This window comes from Fukomys damarensis, unplaced genomic scaffold (genome assembly GCF_012274545.1).
Source record: "Fukomys damarensis isolate Sample0158 unplaced genomic scaffold, DMR_v1.0_HiC HiC_scaffold_33, whole genome shotgun sequence".
NCBI classification, from domain to species: domain Eukaryota; kingdom Metazoa; phylum Chordata; class Mammalia; order Rodentia; family Bathyergidae; genus Fukomys; species Fukomys damarensis.
This window is the reverse complement of record NW_022900945.1, coordinates 32,691,650-32,712,858: the sequence shown is the minus strand read 5'-3', so window position 1 is coordinate 32,712,858 and position 21,209 is coordinate 32,691,650. Positions and strand designations below refer to the sequence as shown.

The window sequence follows — 21,209 nt, the reverse complement described above, 5'->3', positions numbered from 1 at the left end:
TGACCCTTGTAAACTGTTGTAATTAACTGAACCAATTTGTGGAAGAGGCAGTGTTGCTAGATAAAATACAGGACTGCTGAAAGTTCTTAGGTTAAATTTGAATTTCGATGAAAAAACCCACCTGATCTTTTTCAAAGTATATGTATATCCCAGATAGTGATGCTACAAAAATTGAATTACAGTTTAACCAGGCAGTCTATTAATTTGCTACATTTGGCTACCTTATCTTGGCAATATTAGGTGCCCTTTGTAAGTCTTAGCATTTTTTATAACAGGTATTTTCAAATAATTTTGTAGTGAAAGACAAAAACATAAATTTCTTCAGTAAAACGATGAACAGTCAGCAAAGAAGTTTTTTATTTTGTAAAACAGCCCCTTAATTTCCAGAACCTGAGTCCTGAAGCTAGTAGAGTTCTGCGCAGGTCTTGCAAATCAAGTTCTGCAGCTTAGCCCGGGAAAGGTTCCCTTCTGGTTACCGAGTAAACTAGCTCCACCCAACCGCTGAAATGTGACACAAGTTGGAACAAAACCGGAAGTTGGGCTGCCTTGCTCTTGAAGGTAAGTGACCTTTTCGGTTTTCTTTAGGTCAAAGCTGTTTGCAAAGCGTTTAAAAATTGAAGGCAGCGAGGCCACTGAGCCGCGGGCAGGTGCGGGTGCGGATGGGGCGCGGTCGGACGGGCAGGAGCGAGGCTCCGGCGCAGGCTGCCCTGGGGCGCGTGGAGCCAGGAGGCTCGCGAGCTGCCGGGCTAATAATGTGCCCGGTGACTTTGACTAACGAACAGAGTCCGCAGAAGAGGGTGGATGGAAGTCGAGACTTAGCTGGGGTCCTTAAGAGTCTGGAATTTATTCATGCACCAAATTATTATTTTTCTTTTTTTCTTAACGTTTAAATTATGAGAACTTTTGTTTATGTCGAACCTAGTGTTAGACTTCGTTACTCACTTGAAGGTTACTTAGAGCCTTACTTTTAAATTTTATGATGCTGTCTAAGGCCAAAGAGGTATTTTCAACTAGGAAATGTGTTATTTGGAATATTTACAGATTTAGCTGTTTTCCCCCCCTGCCCCGTGTGAATTTAAAAAAATGGGAAGACTGCTGGGGATTTAGTTCGGTGGAGCCGCGCCTGCCTCTCAAGGGCAAGGTCCTGAGTTCGATTAAAAAAAAAAAAAAAAAAAAAAAAAAAAAAGGAAGCGTCTGGTATTGTTGGTATTGTACTCTCACCATACAGAGGTAGGAAGCTTAAATTTGATCTGTTGACTTACTGATAATAAAGCTAGAATTTCTGAAGAAAGGTTTTGTTCATTGGGCGAGTTATAATTAGCCAGTGTTGATTCTTTGGATGGGCTCCGTTTACTTAGTGTCCGATTCTCTTGAAATTCAGCGAATTTGTAGGAGTACAGTTTGCAGTAGCTGCTAGTCAGAATGCAGGGATATTTATGAGTAGGATCCCTTTGTAGCCATTCAGAAGTTTGCCATAAAACAAATATCACTTGGGGCAGAAAAATGTAATAATTTTTTTATTAGCTAAATTAGCTAATATCAAAGCCTGTTGAGTTTCCAAGAGAGCAGTTAAATTGTTGATAGATTTATGCGATATTCCAAGGAAGGCAGGCAGTTTTTTTTTTTTCACTATGTAGTTGAAACTGACCTGGAACTCACTATGTAGTCCAGGCTGGTCTCGAACTCACAGCGATCCTCCTGCCTCAGCCTCCCGAGTGCTGGGTTTACAGGCATGTGCCTCCACGAATGGCTAAGGCAGGCAGTTTTAATGGGAGATCTTATTTATGGCGACCACTGCGTTAGTTGTTTCGTATATGTCGCTTTATTTAATCCTCACGGAAGCTCCTGATTTTGGTGGCATAGTCTCTAACAAGTGAGAAAGCACGGTGAAGATAAGTCATTTGTCTAAGGTCACTACGGTGGTGTCTGCCAAATTACCTTGGGTAAGTGGACCAATTTAAAATTTAGGTCTATGAGATTTCCAAGTCCATACAGTTTACTCTGTCATAGGACTTAGTTTCCGATAGCATATTGATTGAATCTTGCAAGCAGGGTAGAGATTTTGTTTATTAAAACCCAAACAGCCGGGGATTTAGCTCAGTGGTGCCGCTGCCTGCCTCACAAACCGGAAGGTTCCGAGTTCCACCCCCGGTACCCAAACAAGCAAACAAACCCCAAACAATAAAAACAGTAAAAGTAACATAGAATGTTTGAAAATGGAACAAAGAAAAAAAATCAACCTTAAAATAAATTCAGTGCATTTCTGTGCAGCCTTTATGTAGTGTGTACTTTGTAACATTTTAACAACATAAAGTGCTACATTCTTTGAAATATGTATCATATGCTATAATAGGGATTAAAGAGAGGAAGTCCAGTCCACTTCCCATACTAAAAAAAGGGTAACCACTGTTGAGAACGGTTAGTAGCATGGGATAGGAGATTTTTTCTTTCCTTTTTTTTGCTTTTCCTGTTTATGTATTTTGGCATACTACGTTTAGCAGTTTGCTTGTTTTCATTTCTCAATGTGGCATGAACATGATTCCACTTAAATACATGCCGATTCATAGGATTTTTGTGAAATAATTTAATACTTGCAAAACACTTATAAATGAACTTCACTTCTAGAAAGCAATTGATAATTATTAGCTGTTATCCTTGTCAGTCTACTCTTTCAATTATTTTTAATGGATACGCAATATTCTATAGTTTAAATGTAGCATAGTTTATTTTTGTAACCACTTAAGTATTTTAAATTTTTCTATTAAATAATTCTTGCATAATTATATGGATTTTTTTGAAGGATAAATTTTAAGAAGTTAAATTCCCGTCAGACATTAAATATAGCTTCGTAGAATACTGTCAGCTATCCTCCAAAAAATGGAACAATTTATTATCTTTACTGTGTGGTGTGTGAGAGTTCATTTCTTCATATCCCTTCTTACTTGCTAGTATTTTGCACTTTTTATGGAGGTCCCAGTGTTTTGCTTTTTGCATTTTTTTTTGCGACAGGGTCTTGTTGTCCTGGAGCTCACCATCCTCCTGCCTCAGCCTTCTGAGTGCTGGGATTACAGGCTTGTGCCACCAAACCAGACTAAAGAAGGCCAAACCTGAGCAGAAAAAAAAAAGGAGCTTATTTTAAATATAGCACATGGTACTTTGTCCTTATAGTGGTAGTGGGGAAAAAAAAATCCTTGAAATTTGAGTAGAGCTGAGAAGTCTGTTTCCCCCTTAACTTTGTAATTCCTGAGAAGCTGTTGAATGTTTTGGGGAGAGGGGAGACTGATGAGAATTGTGCTTTAGGAAAACGGTCTTGCGGTGTAGCGTATGGTTCGGACGGGGGTATAGAAACAGGCTGACTTGAGAGTGTCTCATGAGTCTGGCGGACTGTTGAGGTGGGCTTTATGTTTGGACATGGACAGAATGCGAAACAACAGACAGATGTGGAGAGGAGGCAGACGCAAAGCAGGAGCGACGCAAAAGGGTCAGGAGCGCCGGAGGATGGAGGAGGATCTGTGGGACTTGTGAGGAAGCTGGGGTTTAAGAGGATGTCTGGAATCAAACCTTGAGAGTTTGGGGTTTCCAGTCTTGCTGATTCGAAGCATATTGACGGGCTATATTATCAGAGTAGGAGTCAGGTGCGAGAACTGGACTAGAAGAAACATGGATTCCATTTCAAACAAGTTGAGCGCGTTGTCACCCAACACAAATGCATACAGAGTTAAACATTTGAATCAAAGCATTGTGGAGGACATGGAAAGATAGATACTAAACTGTCATCTTAGAACCCGTAATCAAGGCTGAGGAAGTGATGTGATGATCCTGCGGGGAAATGGGTGAGGGAGGCGGGCAGTGGCGAGCTGAGGGCAAGAGTCCCGGGGACGGCTGACTTCATGGAACCACACTTAATATTGTCACAAAGACTGTTTCTAACGTTGGACTTGTTTCTAACTCAGTTGTCCTTCACTCTCTCCCAAAGCCCATTTTCACTTTTTCTTTCTACCACTGGTTCTCTTGTTCTCATTCGCGGCATGCTCATCCTGAGTCCTCTTTCCTCCGCGTACCTCGTTTACTGATCTGAGCTGTGCATAGGTGTAGTGATTAATTATTTTATATATTGGAGACAGTAACACCCCCTACAGCCCCTTGGATCACTGTGACAAATGCATACGAAGTCCCTGTCATGGTGCCTGATAGCTCGTAAGACTTTAATAATTTTTTGGTACTGGGGATCAAACTCGGATCCTTGCGCTTGTGAGGCAGGTGGCAGAAACCACTGAGTCAAATCCCCAGCCTAGTCCTTAATACTTGTTAGCACTATTATTAGTGTTTGTTTCCATACCTGTAAACTACTACCGCATTTCCCCGAAAAGAAGACCTAAGTGGAAAATATGCCCTAGCATGATTTTTTCAGAATGCTCAGAAAATACCCTCAAAATAAGCCCCAGGTAAGATCAGCAGTCACATGGACACATTGAGGACATCACTTGTGACACACAATGGAGGTATTGAATTATAAAATAATACTTTTAACATATAATTAAATATAAATAATATTATTGATACGAATACTTAAATGATAATATGTTATACTTAAGTATTTATAAATGTCCCAGCAGGGGCCTTTGGACAAGAAGTAAATGCTTCATGTAAACAGGTGAAGTTGAGACTTATTGCCAGATGACCAATCGAAGCACAGGCACAATGCACAAACAATGAGTGCACAGGATAATGGAATGGATGTGTTTGTGTCTAGTGTGAATCTTCACAATTCAGTGTGTCGTGTGTTGTAACCATGCACTACGATCGGGCTGCATGGAGAAGAAGTGCTCATTAAGGGGAGCTCTGTTGCTGGACGTGAGATATTGGGACCAGTAGTTCTACAGGAGGTGGAGTCACAAGAAATTCAGGCTGGAATTTGGGGTGTGGAGGGTTGTGATGATGTTTTGTATATGAATAAATGAGTAAATGTAGAGTTTTGTACATGAAAAAATAAGACATTCCCTGAAAATAAGCCCTATTGTGTCTTTTGGAGCAAAAATTCATATAAGACCTGTTCTTATTTTGGGGGAAATATGGCATAATGAAACACTATATTATTTTCCCATTTTGTTTTTATGTAACCTTGGGATGTCTGTCTCTCTGTCTACCTATCTTTCTGTGAGCTTCAATTTCCGTACCAATAAAAAATCTTTGCATGTTTCTTCCAAGAGTTTATACATGTAAAGAACTTACTGTATAGCTGAAATAGGCATTCAGTAAACATTTACATCATTGAAGTGTAGATTAATGGTATTTGCCTGGTTTCATCTCTGAGTTTTATGTCTTTAGAGAGCAGCTTTTTTAATAGCCCTAACTTTGATTTGAGGACAGGGTTATTGTGAGAGCCATATAGGATGATCAGATAAAACATGGATAACATGTAATAAAATTTTTCCTTTCATGATTTTCCTAGAACATAAATGAAGAAAATGGAATAAAATTACTTGTTGATGAAGCTGCAATTAGGGAAATCAGGATTAGATTATGGAATTTCCAATGGCTTTTTTCCCCCCAATGTTTTTCTCTACTTTCTCTTCCCTTTGTCTTGCTTTCACTCAAACTCTTAAAGTCTTTTCCAGAAGTCTTTTCAAGCATCTTACATCGTTAGATCTGACATCTCAAATTGGTAGTCAAGTGCAATTTTTTATGCTCTTTATTTTTTAAGACCTTTTCTGAAAATGTCATAACTCCAATTTTTAATGTAAAAAAAATCATTTTCTCTGCGCTTCCTGCTGTGAAGATAGAGTCTGAAACATTTTTATCTCAGCAAGTAGAAATACTTGACCTATTTTTCAATTTTCCTGTAATTTGCAATCCACCTATCAAAGTTAATTTAATTCTTCATGTGGAAGTTTTCTATCAAGGTGAAGTTAAGTTACTGGAAAGAAGGGGAGCAAATTCTCAAAATTATTTTAGAAGGTTTGAACAAATTAAATACAGATGAAAGAGATGTATGAAATCCCAGTTGTCTAACCATGATAGTGTTAAGAAATTAGCACATACTAGTGCTACGGAAAGTTAATAGAGATAACAAATATTGTCAATGACCATTTTATTGACTTTTTAAAAAGGCATTGTACTAGAGTATCTATTTTTACATCCATTCTTCCTGGAGCTTTAAAAGAAATATCTATATTGCTACTCATACTCTCATGAAATAGAGTCAACTTTCTGAATTAGGACTATTTAGATTTCAACACTTGTCATGATATGCCCACCCTCACAATGTGCCTTGTGAAATTTGTATTCTCCTTGCACCTGTTTACTTTGCATAGTCTTCTTTTAAGTCTGAAACAGTGTGGTTGAGTAAAAAGTAAATGGTTGTTGAAGTTAGTTTTAGGTTCTAAACCTAATGGTATATATGATTTATGATACATTCACTAGCCTCAGCTTCCCCATCTCTAACAAGAAGATAATATCTTGCTACTGACAGGATTATATCAGATGTGTTATCTAACTGCTAGATTGTCACCAAATGTTTGTTTCTTTTCCTCTTTCTCTCTGTACCCTTTCCTTCCTTTGTAGGTTAAAACTGTAAACCCTTTTTTTCTCATTGTCATAAAAATGTTACGGCCTTAAATGCATATTTTGTTCTTAGTCTTAGCTTTTCTGACTTTATGAATCTCTTTATCCTTCTATAGTTCTACCTACAACTTAGTTTTACACGGTACTGGGATTGAACCTAGAGCTGTTCTACCACTGAGCAATGTCCCCAGTCTTTTACTAATTTTTAAAAATTTGAGTTAGGGTCTAAATTGCCCAGGCTGGGCTGGAATTTTTAATCTTTCTACCTCCCCCTCTGAATAGCTAGGATTGTAGGTCTGTACACCCACCATGTCTGGCTAATTTTCTAAAACTCTTTCCACTTCTCTCTGCTACTCAACAGGTGAAGACTTGTTTCTACTGCTGTTTCCAGTCCCTCTAGATTTTTCATCACAGTGCATAGCCTACCAGGTATGCCCCAGGTCTTGGATAAAATGCTGATTTTACAAATATGCCTTGTCTACAAATTAGTTTCTAATGCAGCTTGGAACTTCAACTCCATTTTCTAACAGAAGCAACATTGTAAATGGTAGTTTTGTTCCTAGGACAAAACAACAACAACAACAACAAAAAGGCCTAGATATAAAAGCACATTTATCTCATAAATTAATTGCAATACTTTGTACTTAATCAACATAAATTAATGCCATTGTAATTCTTGTAATAAAATAAATGAAAATAATATTCAGTAAGAAGTAGTTGTCTACCTTGATCATTGTTTGTAGAGTGTAGCTGATAGAAATCTTGAAAGGAGCCTTCAAGTGCTTTAAGAATGACAGCTTAAATGTACAGTAAAACCTTGGTTTGCTAGCATAATACATTATGGAAACATGCTTGTAATCCAAAATACTTGAATATCAAAGTGAATTTCCACATAAATAATGGAAACTCCGATGACGTGTTCCACAACCCAAAAATGTTCATATAAAAATGGTTACAATATTGTAATATAATACAAGTGATGAAACAACAAAATATAAAGAAAGATAAACAAATTAACCTGCATTTGCCTTTGAAGACCTTCATGGCTCATGTGAGGGAGATGAGAGAGGAGGGTTATTGTGTAGGATGACTTTCACTACACTAATGGAATCACTGCTAACTATTGGCTCAATGGAATCTTTGTGTCGTGTGTGTGTGTGTGTGTGTGTGTGTGTGTGTGTGTGTGTGTGTGTGTGTGTGTGTGTGTGTGTGTGTGTGTGCATTTTTAACAAGGAACCTATCCAATGACACTTTTGCCTCCTTTTGAGGATTACATGGAAATGTGACTTTGCATTGTTGTTAAATATATTCATTACTGGGGGCCAGAGGTTTAGCTCAGTGGTGTTGCCACTTGCCTTGCAGGTGCAAGGTCCTGAGTTCGATCCCCAGTACCAAAATATGTATGTATATATTCATTACTCACACTGCTATAGTCTTATTTTGGTGTTGCTTTTTTACAAAATTTTGCATTGTTTCCCACATTTTATACATCTCCCTAATCTCATTTGAAGTGAGGGATTCCTCTGCCTTTTTCTTCTCCTCCTCTGCAGATGAAATTCTTCCATAACTTCTTGCTGTTGGGAGATGATCACCCACAATTAAAATGATCACCACATTAAAATTTATTAGAAATCTTTGCTTGTCTTGTGGAACACTCGCAGAACAAGTTACTTGAGATTCAAGATATTACTGTAGTTAATAAAAAAAAATCTTTCACTAAGATCACTGTGAGAATGATAACTTATTGGCATTATTTATAGTTTTTGCTTTAGCTCACAAATAGAAGAGAATAAGGCATTTACATTGGATATATCCAGCTCCTATCTTCAAAAATCCTCTGTGTTGTATAGATTGTTCATTCTCTGGAAACTTCACTTTTTTACACTTGATATTAGCCAAAAGGCTGAGAAGTGATGGAAACTTTACTTTTTTAAACTGAAATCTTTGTTGCTTCTAATTTAGAACTTAATTCAAGGGTTAAATTTAACAGTCTACATATGCCAAAAATGGTTATCAGACTGCTGGTTAAGATCTTTTGGTAGGTTTTGAAATAACAATTTAGTAGGATATAACCTGCATAAAATAAACAAACAAAAAAGCAAGGGACAGAAAATACATGGATTTGTAATGTGATCTTTTGAAATGTTTATTGGGTTATAATGTAAAACTTGAATTTTGGCTGTGGTATAAAAATTTTGCTATATATAGCAAAAAGCCCCTAAAAACAAAAACAAAAAACCCCAATAAAACAAAATAAATCCTTTACCAAATTATTTAGATACTTGATAGTGAACTATTTTGGTTGTTTCGTAGTTCATTCTTCATAAATAATAAGATTTCATTGCCTCATGCCAGCGCATCAGTTACAACTCTTAGTACATGCCTACACTTGCAGCTTGGGTGAGACAAAGTGCATGTTACTGGGCTGAGTTCCCATAGTGTGTGTGTACCTGCCTGTTAACTTTCGAATTCTTTTTGTGGGTAACAAGAACTGCAACTTGATGTAATATAATTGGGCTGGATTAGTCAGTTGCTAGTTTAATTATCTGACCTTTCTTTTGCCCTGAGAATTAAACTCAGCTCTGACTTTTTTTTTTTTTTTTTTGGCGGTGCTAGGGATGGAACTCAGGCGCGATGCCACTGAACTAATTCCCGGGCCTCTGACATGGTTTTAACATAAATGTTCCTTCCATTTTTTCTTATTCTTAAATGTTCTTGGTGTCATACAATGAAAAGCCAGTTAATGCCCAATTAATTAAAAAGGTTGAGAAATTTTGTTTAACACATACTCCGTTATCTAATGACTCTCACATCTAAATATTTTTCAATTTCATTTTATTTGAGTTTCACTTTGTTGTAATAAATATATTTTTCTTATTAGTATCTCTTACTTCTGTGGCCCAGGATCACAGTAATAATTACATTTTCATCTAAGAACAAGAAATTCATATTTACATAACAATAATGCACTTGTTTTGAGGCCTGATCTTTATGTGAGATACATATAGTGTAAGCAGTCATTATACCCTTTTGCTAAGTGCCTGTCTTTCAGACCAAAAAGAAAACTATAAAACTAACATCTCATTAGCTTTGGGAATATTTCAGTTAGAGAATCAAGGTGATCTTATTTAATCTTTTAAACTATGGATCTGTCTTCATACTGAGCTGACAAAATATAAGCTATGGTTCCTTTAATTTTATCTTCTCTATAATATGCATGTCAGAATGAGAATAGTTACAATTTAAAAAAATGATACATAATTGGAGTTTTTCCTATGCTTAAAATATAACCTCATAGTATAATAACTTATTATTAACACTCCATAATTTTAGCCTACATGTTTCCATGAATAACTCCTGTTTGCCTTCCTATCATATTTATGTTAACTTGTTGATGTAGATTGGCTAGAGAATTTAAAAAGTTGTTCCTTAGACCATTCACCAGAAAACTAACATTAGCTCTTGTAAAGAAAGTACAACTTTGTCTTGAGCAGTCAGTATTTGGCAAAGGATAAAGAGGTTGATGTTGCTTCCTTTGCTGACCTTGTTTGTTGTATTTGCTTAGGGAATGACAGGTGTTATCTTAGTCACATTCCCTTCCGGTTTCATGTTTCATCTTCAAATTATTCCCAATATGCTTTTCCAATTAGCTTTTCTAAAATCAAAGGGTTTTAGAGTTGAAGGTGTCCTTGAATTTCTTCTAACTTACTTGTTAGGTTTTTCAAGTGATGAAACTGAGTCTTAGAGAAATCAGACGTCTTGGTTCATGTTATTCAGATGTTTGGTACATCAAGACTTAGTTTCCACTTTGACCTTACAGGAAGTCAGTGCCAAATACGTATTTGCTAAGCTGAACTAATTCTTTGCAGTATAACATTCTTCAGATGAGTGGCACATCGTTGCATTTAGTCTTTATAATAATTTGGCCAAGGTCACATAGTTTGATTGAACTATAACCATGATCTTCCTGGGTGCACCCATTTCTTACAGCAAGTCTGCCCAAGAAAAGGGCTTGGAAACTAGACTTTAATGGAAAATTCTCCCACTGCCCTGCTTTTTAGTAATCATTTTCTTAAATATTTTGTTTCTTCTAGTAACCAACCGTTTTCAAAGTTACCTTTTCCTTTGGGTCTACAGAGAAACATTGTACTTCTTTTATGGCATAATGTTTTCTTTAAAGAATCTCTTGGTACAAATTTTCAATGATGAATGTCATTATATTGTATACCTAAAATGTACCCATAAAATTAATAAAAAAAAAAGAAGCTCATGATAGGTTCCCTTTTTTTCCCTCACCTTTGAATGAAAAGGATTTTACCTGCTGTCTAGCTCCGATGTTTGATAAGATAGAGGTATATAATACTGTCAGTCCTAAACTGTCTACTTGGTGCTCCTGATACAAGGTGCAAAGCTTGTTAATGTGTGTATCCCTCAGCATAAGTTTTGGTTTAGCAGGAATTCCTGTAGTTCAGCTATAGTTGGGTATGAAGTCTGTTTACATAACAGTGGAGTTCTGCTTTTGCTGCAGCCCCAAAATTATAATAAGTCATACTTTCATCTTTATTTCTGTCAGAATGCTTTTCATTTTGCTTGAGAATTCTTCTATGACTTGTGTGTTATTTAGAAGTGTGTTGTTTAATCGTCAAGTATTTTAGGATTTCCCAGACACTTTTTTGTTACAGGTTTCCAGTATTAATTACATTTTGGTCTAAGAGCAGATGTTGTTGATTTCTATTTTTTTAAAAAAATTATTGGGCTGGGGATTTAGCTCAGTGGTTCCTCCACCTACCTTGCAAGTGCAAGGTCCCAAGTTCGATTCCCAGTCCAAAAAAAAAAAAGAAAAGTTGCTAAGGCTCATTTTATGGCAGAGAATATGGGTTATCTTGGTGACTATTCCATGTGAGTTTGAGAAGAATATGTATTCCTCAGGTTATTGAATAAAATAATCTATGTCCATTATGTTCTGTTGAGTGATGATGTTGTTGAAGTCATCTTTGATCTGCTGGGCATAGTGTTGCATGCCTGTAATCCCAGCACTAAGGAGGCTGAGACAGGAGCATTGTGGTGAGTTTGAGACCAGCGAGCCTGGACTACACAATGAGTTCAAGGGCAAACTGAACTGCATAGTGAGACCCTGTCTCAAAACAAAATGAAAAATAACTCATCTTCATCCTTACTGATTTTCTGCTTGCTGTATTTGTCCATTTCTGACAGAAGAGTGCTGAAGTCTCCTACTGTAATAGAGATGTTGAAACCTCTGACTGTAATAATGGATCATTTCTTTTTACTTGTATATCTACTAGATTTTGTCTAATATATTTTTATGCCATGTTGTTAAGTACCTACACATTCCAGATTATTATGTCATTTGGGAGAATTGATCTCATTATTATGTAAAGTTCTGTTTTTCCCTGATAACTTTCCCTAGTTTGAAGTCTGCTCTGTTGGAATTAATATAGCTACTTTTGCTATCTTTTGATCCGTATTGATAGTGTATTGATTAATGAGACAGTGTTAATATCCAGAATATATAAAGAACTCAGCAATAATGAAAACTGAAGTAAATCAGTTAAGGGGGTGAATGATCTAAATAGACACTTCACAAAAGAAGTACAAATAGCCAATAAGTATATGAAAAGTGTTTGATAATATCATTAGCCATAGGGGAATGTAAATCAAAATTATAGTGTACACCATCTTATTCCAGTTAAAATGTCTATTAAAAACACAAAAACAACAATAAAACAAAACCACAAATGCTGGTGAGCATGTGGAGAAAAATACTCATACTTGGTTGGTGGGTATATACATTAGTATAGCTGCTGAAGAAAGCAGTTTGGATATTTTTCAAAAAACTAAAAAAAATAGAACTTGATTCAGTTATTCCACTCCTGGCTGTATATCCAAAGGAAATGATGTCATCATACAGAAGACATACTTGCGTGTCCATGTTTATTGTGACACTATTCACAATAGCTAAGGTAGTGGCTTCCATAGAGGTGCCTGTCAGCTGATGAATGAATAAGTACGGTGCTGTATATAAACAAAACAGAGTATTATTCAGTCATAAAGGAGAGTGAAATCCTGTCATTTATTGTGGGATGGATGGAACTGGAAGGCTTCACATAAAAATGAAATAAGCTCAACAAGAATGACAAGTATTGCATGTTCTCTCATATTTGGAAAATAAAAAAAAAAAAAAAGGAGGCCACCTGAAGTTGAATGGTGACTGCTAGGGACTGTGACAGGTGCCATCAGGGGAAGTGAGGTGGGTAGTGAGGAAGAAGGGTGGATAAATATGATGAACGTACACTGTGGGCATATATGGAACTATGGGTATGCACAATTAATATATGTTAACTAAAAAAGGTAAGAAGAGAAAAAGAAAGTGACAGACTATATCAGTCAGGGTTCTTTAGATTACCAGCACCAAATAGGATTTATGTATGTATTTCTTATGAGAATTGCTTCGTGTGATTACGGAAGCTGAGAAGTCCCACAATTTGCTGTCTCCAAGCTGGAGAAGCAGGAAAGCTGGTGGTATAAAGCAATCTGAGTTCGAAGGCCTAAGAACTGAGGGGAGGGAGTGAGGATGCAGCTCCAGGTCAGGTCTGAGGCCTGAGAATGGGACCTGGAGGGAACGGGACTGTGGCCTGGTGTCCGAAGACCTTCCACTCAGTACCACCTTGTAACACATCCCTGTCAAACTGTTTATATTGGATAGTTTATTATTTCCCTAACATACTAATTAAAGTTATCTTTTATTATCTTTCTTGTCAGACTCTGGGGCTGTATCTTTGTTTCATTAAAATAACTTTGAAAGGACAGACTTAGTTTCCTTCCTTTCCTTGTTTTTCAGGTAAGGAAGTGGAAACTTAAGTGATTTGTCCAAAGTCTCAGAGCTGGTCCTTGGCAGAGCTGAGATTTAAATCCAGGTCAGACTTCACCTACCATGATCTTTTTATTTTATGTTTTGAGACTATGGATAGCTGAGCATTGAAAGCAAGTGGTTACCTAGAACTACTTGGTGTTATGAAAGCTGTTTTATTTTAATCTGTATTTGTTATTTTAATCTATATTTTAATTTTGTTTTAGATCTGAGGATGATGCACTTTTAATCTTCTTTTTGAGATGGCAGTTCCAGGATTTACCCTTGGTGCCTTCGTGTTCCTGTTGCACGTTAGTTCGGTGGCCAGTTACCCCAATGGAAAAGTAACACAGTCATGCCATCGAATGATTCCTAAACATGGTCATAGCCCACGGCCTGAGCCAACTCACCACATGGCCCTGAGTCAGACGACGTTCAGACCTGGAGATCAAATTGAAGGTACTGTGCTGGGGATAATTATTTCCAGTTTGAGTTCCACACTTTTACTGTTTATTGCATTTTTATTACTGGATTATTTCATTTTAATCTGTTTATTTGTTTTTGTAAGATACCATAATCTTATATTTCTCATTTTTTGGTTTACTACAGATGACCATATTACTGATGTAGTGTATCTATTCCCTATTCAGAATGGGTTTTAGGATTTTTTTGTCATTATTTAATATATAGTAATAGTACTATTATCTTTGAAGGAGAAAATAAATTTCTTTTGTCTTGTTTAAAATATAATTAACCCTTGTCTTTCCTGAAATAGTGTTTCCTTGATTCTATTGGCAAAATGTAGGCAAACTGTTAAAAATGTTTATTACAAGCTGGTGCAGTGGCACATGCCTGTAATCCTAGTGTTTTGGGACACTAAGGCCGGAAGATCTCAAGTTCAACTCCTGCCTGGACAATTTAACAAAAACCTGTTTCAAAATAAGTGAAAAGTGGCCTGGGGTTTTAGCTCAGTAGTAGAACATCCTTGGGTTTGATCTGTAGTACTACCGAAAAGAGGAAAAGTACCTGTAACATCAGTTTGCAAACTCTATTTTTCTATAGTTCTAGAAATACGAGACGTTAATAAGTGTTCTTTAACAAAAAGGTATATGGAGAAAGAGGTTTAGAACACTCTGTATGTTATACATAATGTATCTCCTAGAATTTCACACTGCACAGTAGAATATTAAAGACACTAGGAGATTTGTAATAAACAAGTATTCACTTTCATCTAGCATTTTTGAGGCTAATTCAGCCCCACAAATGCCCATTGGCTGTCACCTGTGTTTTTCCCTCTTGGGGCTCGGCATTAGCGTCTCCTAGACCGAATGTTCTATGGAGCACAATTTAGACATTCTTTGTCTATGAATGATTTCTACTCTTTTCTTTCCAAGAGTCATTTTGCACACATCTACTTGTTTCTAACTATGATGTGCCTTCTGTCTTTGTGGGGTATTCCTAAATCTGTTAACCTGTCTTTTTATCCGTTTCGTAGTTACTTTATCAGGACAACCTTTTAAAGGCTTTCTTGTAGAAGCTCGCAATGCTGAAGATTTGGATGGCCCTCCCGTTGGCTCTTTCATGTTGATTGACCATGAGGTGTCACAACTTCTGACTTGTGATGATATACAGGTTTGTGTTTAGCTTGTGATTAACTTCTGTCAACTTCCTTGGGGCCTTTTCACTACGAGAAGTGAAATGTGGTGGTTGTTACAGTGACATTACCCAGACATGACATTTATACAGATTCACAGTGATCGTACTTTTCCTTTAATTTATGTGAAATTTGTGTTTTCACATCACCATTCTAGGGAAGGTAGGGTATAGGCCTGAAGAGTTTATAGTTTGTGATATTTCAGATCAGATTAACCCTTATATTGATTTTTGAAGAATTTCAATATTGAAAATAGAGTTCTACAGTGGGACAGAGGCCTAATTTCAGTCATTTATTCATTTAATAAACGTATAATTTATGAGGAGCAAGGGATATGGTGACAAACAAGACTTACTCTTTTTCTTTGAAGAACTCATAGCCTTACACATCAGTGTGACACATGGACGTAGGAAGTATGATACAAAAGTAGACATGTGGTCACAGGACACAAGTAGAAGAGTACAGTAGGGTAGTGTGTACACAGGCTACATAGGGAGAGCAGTAGAAGGAGCCACCCACAGAATGGAGGAAACTAAGACAGCTTCTTGGACATGATCTCTAATCTGGGCTTTGAAGAATGTGTAGGAGTTTACCAGGTAAAAGAAATTGCTCAAAAGAAAGGACTTACTAAAATATCATGCTGCATATTTGGAAGCAGGAAGTTTTTCTTTTGAGGAGCTGTGTCTGCATTTTATTTGTGTCTATTAATGGAAGAAATATAAATTTATGGTGTAAATGAAATAATGACCTGGTTCTATTAATATTAACACACTCAGTATTCATGACTCCCTTCGGTTCTTAAATTTCTGATGTTTCCAGTTTATTCAGAGTTAACTGCTGGTATTTTGTCACCCAACCCACGTGTATTTATTGAGTATGTGAGTTCTTGTGCTAGGCAAAATAGTTTTTATCAGAATGCATGGCCATGAAACCATGTCTTACTTTGCAAAATGATAGTAGTTCCAGCTTTGCTGAGTTGTTGATTGCACGAATGGTAGTTCTTTTTCATTTTATTTCAGGGATCAGCTGTGAGTCACACAAGTTCATCCAACAAAACAGAAATTAAAGTCTATTGGAAGGCTCCAAGCAGTGCCCCAAATCACATACGGTTTCTGTGAGTAGAAGGCTTTACATCTCTGTAACTAATATAATTGTGGCTACAGTGGTTTGTGGAATTCTGCATGCTATTGGAGTTTCTTCTGTCTAGGAGACTTTTGGCCTAATAATGACACCAGCTTACTGATGTAAGAGTTTGTTTTGCATTTTTGTTGGCTTGTTCCACCACAGGACATAGCCAGCACCTCGCCCAGAGCTTGGTACCTAAGAGGGACTTAATAGTCACTTGTGAAGTATTACCTTACCGTAAAACACATAAAGCCATCAGTTAATACTATGTGGTATATGGAGCAATACTTTTTAAAATAGTGGCTCCTTTCAGTATGAAAATATGAATCAAATATAGTTCTGAAGTTTGGATGATTTTTTTGAATTGTTACAACTTGCAGATTAGATTGTTAGAAACATAACCAGCCTGCCTCTGAGAAATATGAAACTCAGAAGAATTAAAGTAGCGCTTCTTCCTTCTTCCTCTGTGCAGGAGAAATGGAAGGTCATAAAGCCGTATAGTGATTCCTGAGTGGTATTATGGACATATATTTGAAGGAATTGTTGCTATCCTGCCTGACATGTCTCTGTTTTTGACTATGTACACAGCTGCCCAGTACAAGCAACAGCTTTGTACCTATGTGTTCGATGGAGTGTTAAAAAGGGACTGCGACCCAGTGAGAGCTCACAGTAACTTATGCAATTGCTTTTGAGCTATTTGCTGTAGCTGCCTGCCACATGATCCCTTTGGAAGAATGTGAATAGCATACTACGAAATGAGTAATACGTTCTTTATGCATCAGGAAAAGAAATCTCTGCAATGTAGCCTCTGAATCTGATACTTGCAGCTGCCATTAATATGTCTAAAGAACGGAAAAGCCAGAGAAGAGAGAAAATAATAAAAGCCAGAAAAGGAGAGAGCAATAAAAGTTCTTATAGTGATAGGATAGAAGACAATCATTAGAGATTTGTTTCAGAGAAGTTGTGTGCTCCTAATTCATCTCTCCTACCTTTTTTCCTTTAACAGTTAGATTTTATTATGATGAGACACAATTAAGGTTTTGTCTAATCTCACTATGTCTGCATTTCAGAGCCACAGTTGTTAAGAATTATAAAATCTACTGGGTGAAGATTCCTAGTCAGATAATTTCACAACCAAATGTACTTCCTTTTACAACACCAAAAGCTACAACAGCCCCCTCGTCAACTTCACCTCCAATCTCCCATTCAACCAAACCAGTAAGTCACATTTTTATAGCTTTACCAAATGCAATCTGAAATAATAGCTTTCTTGGAAAAATTGTTGTTCTCTGCATGGTAAAGTGCATCAAGATGTGGCTATAATATTCACCTCTAGTGTATATTAGCAGTGGATATATTTTCATTTGGAAACAAATTTCAGGAAGTCTTTCCCTTGCTTCTTTCCTCATGGCTCAGCATCAAACATGGAGAAGGAACTTAAGCCTGCCTGTCTTCCTTCCTTCCTTCCTCCCTTCCTCCTTTCCTCCCTCCTTTACTTCCTTCCTTCCTTCCTTCCACTGGGGATTGAACTCAGGTCCTTGTGCTTCTGAGACAGGTGTGGTGTCACTGACCTAAATCCCCAGCCTTAGATCTTATTTCTTAAAGGTCAAAGACTAGTGAGGAGTTCTGTATGTTGGACAACAGAAGATGTCTTGCAAGGTCTTCAGCTAGAATTCCATTTAGGGCCTCTGATTAAAAAAAATTATGATTGAAAAACATCTTGGAAAGAGTAGCACATATTAGAAATATTAGGAAGAGGCATTTTACCAAAGGAAATTGTGATAAATTAGACTTCGATTCAGAAGTGGCTCTGACAGTGTTGACACAGGTGGTTAGAGTTTGACAAACACACTTGGGCCTGAATACTAACTTGTCCACTTTCTGTGGGTCTTTAGAGAAGTCTCAGTTTTCAATCTGTTTCTTCACTTATGAGACACAATAAAATCTTGCTTTAGTATCACTATGAGAATTAAAATAATGAATATGTTTTCTAGCTGTGCCTTGCACTTAATATTTAGTAAACAGTTCCTTTTCTTTTTCCTCTCCTTTTTTGTTGTTGTTGTTCTCATGTAGAACAAGTAAAGCACTTTATTCCTATGTAATATTAGTCTTCACCTTTCTTCTCTTCTGCATTTTAAAGTATATATAGAACATTATTTTAGTTATGCTTATTATGAATGTTGTACTCTTATTGACCATACAATTATATCTCTTATTTGTAATAGCTTTCACTTTAGTCTCAATGCTTTTTATTTAACAGCTGCTTTAGGGGAATAGTTCGTACCTCAGCTTCCTACTAGGAATCTGTTGACAATGTTTTCGTCATTCCATGTAGTTGATAAAAGGGATATGTTCTTTTCAGAGCTTTTACTGTATCTCTGTGCCAGGTTTATATTCTGATAGGGAATTTTGTTCAGAGTCATAGGATTGTAGCATTTTTTAGATTAGCATTTTTATTGTAGTCATAGGATTTTAGGATTTTTTTAGAGCTAGAAGAGAACTTAGGGTCTCTTTTGTTTAGTTTTCCTCTTGAATATTTGAAGGTAAAGGGACACTAGAGTGTTAAGTTCTTTGGAAAATGTGGTGGAGTAAAGGAGAGAGCAGAGAACAAAATTATGTTCCTAATTCCTAGTGGCTTGTTCTCTTCACCCTACTATGATTCGTCGTTACATTCTTATTAAATCTAGTTATGTAAAACTTTTGTGGTACTGGGGATCGAACTTGGGCCCTTGTGCTTGCAAGGCAGGCTGTGGAACCACTAAGCCAAATCCCTGGCAGCTAGTTATGTAAAGTTAACGTTTAGCTTTTTTCTGAAATGTACTTTGGCTGCCCATTCCAACAAAGTCTGCTTGCTGCTCTGCCAAATTGTAGAGCTGATGTGTTTTTGAGACTTCCCCTTGTATGTAAGGCAGGCGGCAGAACCACTGAGCTAAATCCCTCCCTGTCCCCTTGTATGTATAACAAGAAGCTCTGGGTTAAATCATTACAGATCTTTGCCTGTTCCTCCCCTCACTAAATTATTACTGCTGTTTGGAATAATGATATTAATTGGGGTAACTTTTTCTTGTGTTACTTTAGTGTAAAATTTGAACTTGAATTTTAAAAGCAGAGTCCAAGAACTAAATATAAAGACCTGACAAAGATTTGGTTAGTTTTGAAAATACCATCTTTGAAAACTAGAGACTACTTGTTAGGCAAGATTGTTAATGTGAATATAATCTCTAAGAAGTTTCTCAAACTTTGGCAGAAACTTTGCTGCAGATATGTTCCGGAGTATGCTTAATGTGAGATGCTTTGTGTATTAAAGGGACTTCAGTGCTCTCGTACCACTGCAGGCCAACTGGGATCCAATTTTCTAAATTTTAATTAAAATTAATTAAGTTCAAAAGTTCACTGTCTACTTCTGATCCTGATCACTTCTAATTTGGAATGTGTCTTCTGTTCTCTTTTTTTAATCCTTATGATGGAAAGGTTTTCTCATTAAAACCTATCATTGAATGTAGTGACTCTTCTGTGATTGACAGTGAACTTGATCTGCTTGCTCAATAATTAAGATATTTTTCTCCATGTCATTTTTCTAGTTCAGTGCTTCAGGCTGTGGGAACAAGAAGTTCTGTATCAGGAGTCCTTTGAACTGTGACCCAGAGAAGCAGCATGCCTGTATCTTCTTGTCCTTCACGAGAGATGACCAGTCAGTGGCGGTGGAAATGAGCGGTCCTAGCCAAGGCTATTTATCTTTTGCATTTTCTCATGACCGATGGATGGTTTGTACCTCTCACTTACGTATGTAGTAATCAAAGCAGTGGAGTGAGCTCTAATCAATACTAGATTAGCTGTTTCTTCCCCAGTCAAATTATCATACTTAATGGTGGAATGGGAAAGGAGAAACTAATTTAGAACAGGTTCAAAGTGAAATGGCTGTGTTTTATAATTTTAATTTTACCAGTTGGGCAATTATGTACCTCTGAGAACAGGCTGTCCTACGAGAGTTGGAAAGGCCATCTTATTTCCAGTAGGTTTGCCCCTGTGTGTCCTCTTTTTGTGACGAAGCAGGAAGTGCAGTTAAATTTGCTCTTCATAAGATGTTGTTGTTTGTGATGCTTTCCAAGCCACAGTTGTTTACACGAGTGGCAGACCTGAAATGTATACCCCTCCTCTTGGTGGCCCCGTTGTAGTAGTCATCGTGCATTTCCCTCCCAGAGAATCAACTGTGTGTGTGCAGGTAAAGTGCAGTTGTTACCAGCAGCTCCATTGTCTGTTCTACAGCAGACAGCCTTTACTTCAGCAGAGTCTCCCACTCCCTGAGCAGTGCTGGATGGATTCAGTGGTTCTGCGGGTGGCAGCCTCGTGCTAATGGTGTGGAAGGGCAGTGCTGCATGGGCATCCTGACTTCCCAGGGAGAAGCAAGAAGAGTCCTGTGGCCAGGACACGTACAAGTCCTGTACAAGCAGAGCTACGAGCGTGTGTGTGTGTGTGTGTGTGTGTGGTGAGGAGTAGCCACCAACGGGGAAAGTTCCTTATTTTCATTTTACCAAAGGCAGAGAACCTTTTGAGAGTTTTTTCTATCAGAATTTAAAATTCACACCACTGCTTTAGAGAATCGTATTTCAAAAACAGACAAGGGACTCTGAGATGGGTCTGTAACTGAAGCTTTTTCTAAAAGTACGCGCCGATTACATTTGTCCTGGTACTCTGTCACAAGTATTCTTGGAAGCCAGCTGTAAGTTTTTTAGGGAGATGGCATTGGTGTCCGTATATATGCATATATGTATATATGTATGACTCAAAGTACTAGAATGCACTGGCTATCATCTTTCATGAAACAGCAGACATACCTTACATCTTCGAGATACAAGTATGTCATGTGGTTTTGAAGATAAGAAATTATTAATCTTTCCTCTTCAAAGTTGCTTTTACGGGAAGTTTTTACACTTACAGAAAATAATGCTGCAGTTTTTTCAGACATTTTTCTCTACTTCCCTTCATAATTGGCCTCAG

General features: G+C 37.2%; 1 protein-coding gene across 8 annotated transcripts in view; it reads left to right on the top strand.

Moving 5' to 3' along the window:
- The first annotated feature begins 472 nt into the window (after window positions 1–472).
- The window catches only part of Frrs1 (ferric chelate reductase 1), a 55,224-nt gene continuing 34,487 nt past the window's right edge, over window positions 473–21,209 (top strand). Inside the window, exons 1-8 of one of the 8 annotated variants that reach the window (XM_010639052.3) lie at window positions 473–558; window positions 6,926–6,993; window positions 13,424–13,499; window positions 13,696–13,891; window positions 14,928–15,064; window positions 16,106–16,200; window positions 17,282–17,429; window positions 19,793–19,975. In XM_010639052.3, the coding sequence (XP_010637354.1) occupies window positions 13,696–13,891; window positions 14,928–15,064; window positions 16,106–16,200; window positions 17,282–17,429; window positions 19,793–19,975 (759 nt within the window). In that variant the 5' untranslated portion in view covers window positions 473–558; window positions 6,926–6,993; window positions 13,424–13,499. Of the gene's footprint in view, window positions 559–6,925; window positions 6,994–13,423; window positions 13,500–13,659; window positions 13,892–14,927; window positions 15,065–16,105; window positions 16,201–17,281; window positions 17,430–19,792; window positions 19,976–21,209 lie in introns of all 8 variants that reach the window. The other 7 variants (XM_010639046.3, XM_010639051.3, XM_010639050.3 and 4 more) reach the window with 7 other exon arrangements.